At 28.8% G+C, this 11,564-nt stretch overlaps 1 protein-coding gene across 1 annotated transcript; it reads right to left on the bottom strand.

Annotated features, from left to right (window-relative positions):
* Window positions 1-1,703: 1,703 nt before the first annotated feature.
* LOC114168414 (putative BOI-related E3 ubiquitin-protein ligase 3) lies at window positions 1,704-3,515 on the bottom strand. The gene is made up of 3 exons (XM_028053209.2): window positions 3,229-3,515; window positions 2,759-3,131; window positions 1,704-2,375 (listed from the first exon to the last, which is right to left on the bottom strand). Exons 1-3 carry the CDS (start codon window positions 3,285-3,287, stop codon window positions 1,758-1,760), a joined length of 1,050 nt encoding a protein of 349 aa, XP_027909010.1. The 5' UTR covers window positions 3,288-3,515; the 3' UTR covers window positions 1,704-1,757.
* Window positions 3,516-11,564: the final 8,049 nt, after the last annotated feature.

Genomic DNA, 11,564 nt, shown 5'->3' with positions numbered 1-11,564 from the left:
ATTACTTATCATTTTTAACATCAATAAAAATTAATAGACACTAATAATAATTAAATTAAATTTTATTCTCAAACATAAACTTATAATTAATTTAATAGAATTATATTAATTATACATTTTTTTTCTTAAACATAATTTTATAATTAATTTTAAAAAAACATTAATTATAAAAAAAATGAGATTTTTCTTTAAAGACTTAAAATAAATGTACTACTCGTTTTACTCTTGAATCAGTTTTATCCTACCTAAATTTAGAAACATCATTGAAGAGTGAAAGCAAAAAGAACTTCTTATTGAGTCTTTACAATAAAGTTTAAACTTTAAATCATGTAAAAACATTCGATATTTGAAAATTTTATTATTTATTAAATTTATTATGATGTCTCTGTCGATATATTAATATCAAATATTTGTTGAGAAGTTAAAGAAAATTTATGTCCCACAATTTTTTTACATATATAAAAATAATGAATAATTTATAATTTTCTTTACTTTTAATATATTTTATATATTTAACATCTGTAAACAGTTTATATATTTGTATAAAAGTTTTAACATCCAAAATATTTATTAAAAATATATCATCACGTCAATAGATAATAAAACAAACTTACAACGTAGAAATATAAATTAACGTATAAATATGAAACAAACCTTATGTTATATATTATTGTATAGAATTAAGTTAAACTTAAATTACATCACTTGAAAAAATACATAAAAATAAAAGTGATAAAAGTAGTTCTGAAACACTTAAATGTAAGGCAGTGGTTAGTAGCACACAGTACAATGAAACGTTGCAGTATTTTTTAGTGTTTATTTGATGTTTTGTTGGAGGTGAGGTGGAAACTTAGAAATTCGGAATGAGTCAGAGCAGAGAGACACAGAGAGATGAAAAAAAAAGAAAAGTAATAATAACAACACAGACCACTCAATCTGCCATCACAGCCCTTACCTTATTTTAACTGGGTGCCGTGAAATCCCAACCACCCTATCCTATTTCTACCCACACACAGTAATAATAATAAATTAATTATTTATATAAAAACGATGCACCAGGAAAACGCCGTCGTTTTCTGCACCTATTCCGAATCATGCATTGCTTTCACAATAATTACCCTTCGCAGATTCCCAGACACTCCTGCGTCCTTTTACTTATTTTTTTCTAAAATAAATATTATTTATTTATCTTATTATTTTTTTGCCCAACAACCAGTTCCGGTGTCGTTTTGCGCTTAGGCTTTTGGCCCCAGGTGCGTGGGTCCCCAACACTCTGGTCGCGCATAAGAGAAGAGAGAGAAATTGCTGTTGCAGCCACTCTTCATCCAACAGCGACATTTGCGCGCGTCCTACGTGTCAGATTTTGCCGCACACCTTTCGCTTTCACATACTCGTTGACTCCACGCGCCACTTTCACGCTCACTACCTAGTTTCTCTATTGGGGTACTATCAGTAGCTGTCGGGTAGGTGCGCCCTGGGTCCCGCACTCTTCCTTCGCGTTTTTACTCTTTTACCCTTCTCTCTCATAATCTAAGATATTTCAACTCATAATCTAAATCCTCATTTTTAATCATGACTTTTAAGATTCCATGTCTCTCCACTCCGTGTCGTGTCTTCTCATCCAAATCTCGTGACTCACCACACCCGTTCATTCTCACTCGAAACAAAGCCAAAAAATTTCATAAAATAAAAAATAGATGAAATTCAAAATTAATCTTTTTCTTTTCTGATTCCATTTTGAGAAATTAATGATATAATTATAATGTCATGTTTACATGAACACTGGCATTTTTGAAGGATTTACAAACAGGACAAGAGTCTAAACTAGACCCGCAACCTGTGCAGACACATAGGTGCCTGCACGGTAAGATTAGCACGCACGATTCCTCTTTCTCACACTTTCTGCACAATCTCTTCCCACCGCTTTTTTCATTATCGTTATAATTGTTTTTTTCATTATTATTATTATTATTAACAATAATAATATTTTCTTTTACTTCGCTGCACCCTTCTTTCTCCTTGTCTTGCGCCCCGGTGGCTAACGTACGCCACCCCTCGTCGCTGCTCCCGCAGCAAGACTCCGCATCTTCATCCGCCGTGTGCGGTGGCGCTGCTACCTGCGCTAGGACCTGCTCGAGATTGGTGCGGAGGGCATTGGCGGTGGCCTCGTTGGTCTGAGCCAGGTCGCGCCATAACTGATTCTCGATGCTCAGTGACCTCACTTTCTCTTCCAAAACCCAATTCAATTTTTCTATCTTCAAAATCTCTTCTTCTTTCGCTCTCAGTCTCTTCGCCATTTCCACCTCAATGCTCTCCATCAATCTTCTAGCTTGCCGCTTTCTCTTTTCTTCTAACTCCATCCTAACCTTCTCCATCTGCAGACATTGGAAATCACATCAGTTAATGCAACTCATTCACTAAATCAAATACTCTCACAGTAAAAAAAAAAAACTTCAAAATTACAAGACCCAGAAAAAAAAGTAACCAATATCGAAGATATGCATTATTACAATTAAGAACCATGCTAAGATCATTACTGATGGATTAAAAAAGTAGTGTTTTGCACTGTTAATTTTTGTGAAAAGCATTGAGAGCCTTGTGTTTGGCAAATTCGGAGAAGAAGTTGAGGGGATGAAAATGGCGACTGATTAAACAAAACCCAGATGAAAAAACTCGGGAAAGTAATGACAAAAGGATGATTTGTGTAGGAAAAAAAAAACGAAATTTCGATGAAATCAGAGAAGGGTAAGAGAATTACGTGTTGGGAGACGAGGGCATCGAGGTCGAGTTGTTGACGGTGGATGTGAGAGGAAATGTCTTCGCCAAGGAAGGAGAAAGAATCGGTTTTCTTCTGAGGGTACGAATGGAAAGGGAAATTGTTGTCGTGGATGGAATCTCTGGAGCGTTTTCTGGAAACGGGAACAACGTTGTTGTGGGAGAGAGTGCTGTTGTCGGATTCCAAGACAGCGGGTTTGTGGAGGAGAGAGCTGAAGTGAGGAGGCGGGAAAAAGGTCTCCGACGCGGTGGTGGTGCCGGAGAGAGGCAGCATGGAGTGATTACCCAAACCCAAACCCGTTTGCGTGGCGTACATGTTCATGATGGTGGCATCCATTGGGTTGGTTAGGGTTTCTCTGCAAGTTCATCAGAAGAGAGAAAAAGAAAAACATTAAAACCCAGAATGATAAAACAGAAAAGAAGAAGAAAAAGAGTGAGAAGAGACGTATTCACCTATTGGGTATGAGCTGTTGAGGATGGGAGATGTTAAAGTGAGGAGCTTCAACTGCCATTGATGTGTTTGAGTGGGTGAGAGTTTAGGTTTGAGAATATGCAGATGAGGTGTTTGTTATATGGTTTTGGTGGAGAAAATGGAGGAGAGAAGAATGGGAGATGAACAGATAGATAGAGGTGAGTGAATGGGAAGAATGAATGAATGAAAGGGTGTCAGAGAGAAATGAACAAAAGCATGCAAATAGGGTGGCAGCAAGGCTGGATGGTGGGGTTCATTCAGGATTTGGTCCTGTCCACACTTTATTATATTTTAATTATGCCATTAAATGTTTAACTATTTTAAATTACTACACAAAAAAGGAGAGAAAAAAAAGGTGACAATGGTGGTGGTGTGTTAGTTTGTTTTATTGTAAGATTTTGTCTATTTATGGAGTGCCAAGTTCCTAACCCACCCAGATTTGATCCTCATAATAATGCTATAGTTATAGCATCTTTGAGTGTTTGAATAATATGCTTCTTCTTTTTTCTTTTTTTTAATTTGGCAAGCATTAAATTAGTGTTTGGAGATTCATGCAATTAAAAAAGTGTTAAAATGTTGAAATCACACTTCATGGCTAATTTGAGTAATCCATAACTTTTAACCTTTTTTGTGTGTTGGTTGAGTTTGTGGTATATGTGTTGGAATTGGTTTTAATTGGAATTACTTTGAAACACTCAACGATTGATTTTGTGCCATCTTTTCACATCCAAAATCTTTAAGCCACATAAAAGTGCATTGCTAGAAAACTTGATTTGGCATGAAGAAAAAAAAATAAAGAAGCCAAAATGTTATCAACATTTAAGCTTTAAAATTGTTCAAAAAGGATTATATACTTACTCGTGACGAAACATTAATTTGAGAAACAAATAACTTCTATCTATTTTGATGCGAAATCAAATTAAATTAATCTTGTAATTGAAATTTACCCGCTGAGATATATGTATTGGAATTGAAACAATTTATTTTTTTATTAATGTGACGTTAGTCTTGGTATTAATTAGGTTTAGAGTTTTGGACGAACGCAGTTAAAGCAAAATAATTTATTAAACGCGGTCTAACTTTTAATAAAATTAAATGGTAAGAAAACGATGAATAATATAATTAACAAATACGTTTTCAAACAATAATCCTTTTAGTAAGAATCATTAATGAATAAAACACACGGTTACGGAAAGGAAAATATCGTGGCATGCGAATATAATTAAAAGTGTCTCTTACTGAGACATTTATGGGTGGTATTAATGAATTAATAATTAATAAATTAAAAGTATCTTTTATTAATATATTAAATATTTTGAGTGGATTGAGACGAAAATTTACTAAGTCAATGAAGAATTAATGATTTTAGAAAGTTGTATTTAATTGTTATTTTTGAAAATTGAATAGAATTAATTATTATTTTTTTATGGTTGTACATCGAAATGCTAAATTGGTGACAGAAGAGGAAGTGCCACGTAAGACCTGCCGACTGAGGGTAAAGTTGGCACAATAGAGTCCAAAATTGGATCCAGTTTCCAATTTTTCCACTGACACACTGCAACTCTTCTCTTTCTCACACTGTCACACAATAAATACATACAAACACTTAATTCATAAGGGAAACTTTCCCAATACCTTTATCTTCAAAACAAAATAAAAAAAATGTAATATATATATATATATATATATATATATATATATATATATATATACACACACACACGATTATCTCCTCTTCCTGCACTCTTGATTTTAAAAAATAAAATGTTATTTATCTCTATACTTAAGTAATTTGAATATTTCTTTTAATATTAAATTGGAAAATTATTTTTTAACATGATAATTTTTTTATATTCTGACTTTATTTTTTTATTTTTTTAATATTTTAAATTCACTTAAAAAATATTATCTATGTTATAAAAAAAGTTGTAAAAATATTATTGACATATTAAATTGGACAGAGCAAAAAATAATTACAAAAAAAAAGAATGAAAGTGAAATGGAAAGATTCTCAATGTTTTCACAGGATTATAAGAAGATCGAGTAAATTTGAATGGGAATTTAGTTTTATTTTAATAATATTATATTTATTATTTGTTTTTAATGTAATAAATAAAAAAATATTAATATAAAATAAAGACATATTTAATTATGTCTTTATATATTTTTCCTCAAATTCTGTAAACATTATTTTTGTTTTTTTTATTTTTTTTCTTTCTTTTTGAATATTTTGTTTGCGTTTTTGTGTTTGGCTGAGTATTCTACTTTTTTTTTAATTGAAGTTTGTTAGTATATGCTATTTTTTATTGTTATCTTCTTATAATGAGTTACAAGTTAAGTAAATATATATTTTTATATTTTGTATTTGATAAGTTATTTTTATTTTGAATTCAAATAGAATTGGAGAAATAATATAAAATATAAATGTATTTAAAAAGGGGGAAATATAAGTCTAATATGAAATAATAGTGTGTAATTATTATTTTTATTGTTCTATATATATTTGAATAATAATTTTGAAATCCAAAATGTTGTAATTTTAATACACAAGTAAAATGAGAATATCTTATATTTTTTATCGATAAATATTTTGGATATCTAACTTTTTACTCTATCTCGAATGTAATTTTAATACACAAGTAAAATGTTATTTGAAATCATTAATTATATTTTCGCTCTATTTCGAATATGCGCAAACACAATCTTTAATTTTCCACTGAAATATTTTAATGAAAGAAAATCTCACTTTTCTTTGTATTATATATAGTAAAAAATTTGTATATGTACGTGGTATAATTAGTTTCTTTTATAATTTTTTCCTCATTAAGAACGTACGAATATTTATATTATATGTGTACTATATAAAAAAATTGGAAATACAATATTTTTAATTAATATTTCTTGGTAATAAACTTGAATTAATTAATTTTAAATATTTGCCCTGGTTTTATGAATAACTCTTTTGATTTTTTAACATTGAGCGTTTCTTTATGGTGATTAATTAATGTTTATTTATTGTGTCCTTTAATTATAACATGTTAATTACTTTATTCAGGGTAGATACATTTTTATTAGAACTGAATTATGTATTAATTGTTAATCAAAATTATTTAGTTTCGCAGCAAAATTTCTATTAAACGCAGATATTTATATATCTATTAATTAATATACCTAGACCCATGTATTTTTTTATATGTATATTTATCTTTAAAGGAAGAGAAAGAAGAATAGAAAAGGTTGGTGGGGGCACGTAGGGAACACGTGCGTGACAGAGTTGTGGGAGAAGAGTACAAAGGGTGATGCTGGGTAGGCACGTGCGAGGTGAGGACCTTTGTTTTTTGTGTTTCTTTCTCTCGCTTTTTTATAAAGTGGTTCAGTCATGTTGGTGGCGTGGGAAACGTTGCTTCGCGCCTTGGACTTTTCTTAGACCCACGTTGACTTTAAGTGTTTCGATTTCTCTCCATTCTTTTTCAATAATTACTATTAATTTTAAATTCATTACTAAAAACTTTCAAATGAAAATTTTCTTATAAGTTTATAAAATTTACAAGAAAGGAATTTTTTTTATTTTTTTAAGAATCTAAATTAATAAGTAATTATTCGTGGATAATTATTTTCTATAAAATTATAAAAATAAGTATTTCATACAAAATTTGATGTAAAATGTGTTATATATGAAATATTTTGCAAAAATATTGACAGTAATTTTCTGCAAATTTTTTTATCATAACAAAATTTATAAATATTTTCTAAAAAAAATTTTAAAATATAATTTATTTTAGTAGTAATTATTGGTAGAAATAAAATGTTTGAATGAAAAATAAGATTACCCATAATAGGTGAAAAAATAATAAATGATTATAATTAGTTTTAGAGAAGAAAAAGTACATGATAATTAGTTTCTTTACGTAATCACTGTATATTAAAATAAATAGATAGTGTTAAACATTAATTTGTAAACCACTTAAATGGAATTCTAAGTTTAGTTGGAGTTGAGTTCACAGTACATTAATTATAATATATTTGTCAAATTCGTGTCTTCTTGTTTTTATGAAATTTTTTGAATTGAAATATAATATAAATGAGGGAAATCTTCTTGTTTAACTATGGGAATATTCATGATAAAAAATTTCTTGTCAAAGCAGGTTCCAAATCAGAGTGGTTTCTCCAAATACCTACTTTCCATAGGGTGTTGACCAACGTCAAAATGGTATATTTGTGAAGAAAAATAAAAATAATCCAAAGGAAGGTGCGTATAGTAGTTGGGAGAATGTATTTAGCAATAGAATTCTTGAAATACTACAAAAGGCCCAGTATAGTCTCTTGCTCCCTACATCAAGCAGGCTTTATGAAAATTCCAGCCTTTAGTGTTAAGAGGCCCATATGTCCAAGGCTCACATGGGCAAAAAGTTTAGATTCTCTACCATTTCATTCTATTTTCTTTTTCTGCCAAATTTCTTCTTTCTTTCTTTAGTTTTCAAATATTAAGAAAATTTTTTCAGATTAACATTGAACAAATAATTAACCAAAAATCACTCAGTTTGGAAACCCCTTGTGAGTGGTCGGGTGATAACCCCTTGTGTCCAAACTCTGCACAGTTTGGAAACCTTCACAGGTGCAAGCCACCAAGAGATCTAATGTCACTCACACAATCCGAATATCGAGTCTAGAATTATATAATTGAGCTATGTTTTATGAATGATATTCATGATGTGAACTGCATGATTTCTCTTATTTTAGTTAGCTTATCCTTTCTTGTTTATGTTGTTTCCCTTGCTGTGTGTTTCTTTTGCAATGATCACCTCCTTTTGGGTGTGAGCAGAGAAAAATCTAGATGATGACACTCCTCTCCTGGACAGGAGTTGATCCTTTGCTTGGATGTTAAGTGGTAGTTTTTGGTTAGGCACTATGGAGTTTTGAGATGTATAAATTAACCTTTTCGTGTATAAATTATACTTCCCAAGGAGGGATTTATATGGTTATTTTGGGATGACTGTATTAGCACTCTATAACCGTTTATCCATACTATCTGCTTTGTTTGATCATGATGTTAATGTTTTATTTAGTAGCGTGAAAACTATTAAATGGGATGTTACAAATATAGCAGTCCCTGTCTCAAAAATTGTCTTTAATATAAGATCATAAAATTTATATCTCCTGTATCTCTCAGGATCGAAACCTTGTATACGCAAAATATGATCCTAATATTGATTATAAAAATCAATCATAAACAATATCCCATACTCATAAACATGCTGTAAATAGTAAATGGAAGCGTACGTGAATTAGCCATAATGATGATGTTCCCTTCTTTAGAGCACTACTGATCCAGTGATCTTCCTCCTTAGAGCACCTTTATTTTCCTTTGGTTTTCTCCCTTGATGGGGATAGAGAGAAATGAACAAGAACTTGAAAAGTACGTTATGACTCTGTGTGCTCTCAGAAGGGGACCACAACCATTTATAAACTGTTAATTACTTAAGTTTTAGTATTTCTAATTTGGCCCCTCATCAAATTAGAAATTACTTTATGGTCTCTACACAATATTTATTTTCATGACATATGCCTTTAGCCAAATCTTTAATTTAGTCAGATCATTTTATTATTTGACTTAATAAATAATGGTTCTAACACATTTAATTATGTGTTATATATATGGATGATCCAAAATTACTAATTGCTCCTATGTTGCTTCACTATTTTGAATCCTAAATGACACACCTTGTGATGGCTTCTTAATTTCATTGATAGGTATTACTTGTTTTCTTCCACTTCTTCTGAATGATTAAATTTGATTAGAAAATAGCATGTTCAAAAAAATATATATATAATTAAAAAAAAATTCTTTAAAATTACCTTTTCTATCAATTTAAAAATTAAATCTTAAGAGATTCAATCTTATATTAAAAAAATAATGTGTTTTGAATTGATTTTCTGTTATAATATCTTTGTCATGTTATAATTGGAAATCTTTTTGATAAATTTTGATACATCCCATATTAGATTGGTTAATATTTACAGAGAAACAATCTAAGTGAATTACTTAATTTGTAGATATGTTATTTATCAGTGTGAAGTTTAATTTTTCCTCTATCCAATTTAATATAAATCGATTTTATGTTAGCAGAAATTTATTTTATTTAAAAAAATATTAATAGATAATACATCATATATAGCACAACTGATAAAAAGTATAAAAATAATTAAAAAGATATCAACTAGATATCTTATTTACAAATTGTTATTTAATTAGTATTAATATGTATTTTTAACGTAGGTTATTGAAATAAATTCCTATAATTTATTTATTTATAATAAAGTAATTACTAAAGTTATTTTCAATCAAATATAATTCTATAAATAAGTATGAATGTCATAATTTCAACATATGGAAATAAGAATCTAATGTATGTATGTAATTTTGAATTAGATTGATTTTCAAAATCTAATTTAAAGTTTCATCCAAGCAAAGAAAATATTTTGATTTTGGATTGAATTAAATTAAATTAAATCTACAATACCATATGTTATTAATATGATGATTTTTTTTTACGATTATTTTAATAATTTGAAATTTGATTCCGAAATTCATTATAAAAATGATAGATCGATAAAGAAAAAAAAACTAAACAAACTATAATTTTTTTTATATTGAATAAATTTTCTTTGTTTAAATTCGTCGTAGGAAGGTTAAACTAACTCTCTACATAATTAGATTAGACCGGAGAGAATAACTCATTCTAACGTCTTAAATATGAATGCAAAATAATGATTTATTAGTTCTAAAACTTGTCCCGAACACTAGTAATTAGGTGAGAAATACATTTTAACCGTCTCATCATATGCTTTTTACCACTTTTAAACTAAATATACAATCTCAACATCAAACATCAATGTATCTAAGGTTTAAATATTAATTTGATTTTTATTTTTGTCAAACTTATTCAATATATTTTTTTTAATTTTCATTAATTTTGGTCAATTTAAATTTTTTTAACTACATTTAAATTTCTAACAAATTGTGATAGTGTATATCATATGTCATGTCAGTTCGTACTTTTTAAATTTTTATATAAAGACTATACTTAAATTTTTATTAAAATTTACATATTTATTAAATATTTTTTTTCATTATTTTAAAATTAACTCTAACTATATTATTATGATATAATTATTATTATATTTTATTTTTGTGCATCTAAAAAATTTAATAGGCTTTTTCTAGAGTCGGAGCTCTACACTGGATTCTTAAATGCGGCAACTACACCCCTAAAAAAATTAACCACATTTCTTGTTATCCAGTTTGTTACTACGAAGACGGTAAAATGGGAAAAAGGAAAATTTTGGAGGTGCAGAAAGAAAAACGTGGGTGCAGGAAGAAGCGTCCCATCCTTTTTTTAATGGATTACTAGCATACCGGACCAAGAATCAATCAAGTTAACCACCCCCAATGAAAAAACAGACAAGAAAATAGACTAATTTCTTTAACTAATATTGAATATAATATATTATAATATATTAAAATATTAATAAATATAGATCTTACTATTGATTGATAGTTATAAAGAATAGTCATTTACATTTGCAAAGGATAAGAACATCATGCCACAGGCTCTTATTAATATCAAAACCTCATTCTCCTTTTATCTTCAAAAGGACAATCAAAATTGTTCCTTTTATTTTATTTTATTTTTTTAATCAAAATTTGAGTTGATTACCGTTCCAGTTTTTGACTCTCATTTTTTCCTGATGTAGTTCGGTGAGAGTCATTGATTTTTTTTTAAAAAAAAAATTGATACATTAATCAATGAAGTGACTTACACTAAGTTAGATAAGGAAATTAAGGATAAGAGTAAAAAATTGGGAGTCATAATATTATTATTCTTCTAAAATTTCATTAAACAGAGATAACATTACATAGTTCAACAATTACATTTCATTTTTTTTTTCAGTTTATATAAAGTTATTAAGGAGAATAAGTATTAAACACTTAAAAAAAATTACTGTTTATTACCTCTATCAACTTTTTATAAAACTCAATTCACAAATCTAACCTTTGATTTATATAACATCACCATGATCACCAAACACCTCATGTATGTGTGTATCTATGAAAAAAAGAAATCCTCATTGTGCTCATGACTTCTACCTATCTCTTTGAACCCTCAGAACTTTCAACACAGAAACAAAACACACAAACATATATATACATATGGAAGATATATGTGTATGTATATATGCATATATATGTATGATATATGACTCTTGACAAATCTGAAGAGTTAGAACATAAACGAAGTATGCAATTGCAGAAGCA

This window comes from Vigna unguiculata, chromosome 11 (assembly GCF_037176805.1).
Source record: "Vigna unguiculata cultivar grain cowpea cultivar isolate G323 ecotype 2 chromosome 11, ASM3717680v1, whole genome shotgun sequence".
Taxonomy (NCBI): Eukaryota; Viridiplantae; Streptophyta; class Magnoliopsida; order Fabales; family Fabaceae; genus Vigna; species Vigna unguiculata.
This window is presented reverse-complemented; position numbering and strand designations above follow the sequence as displayed.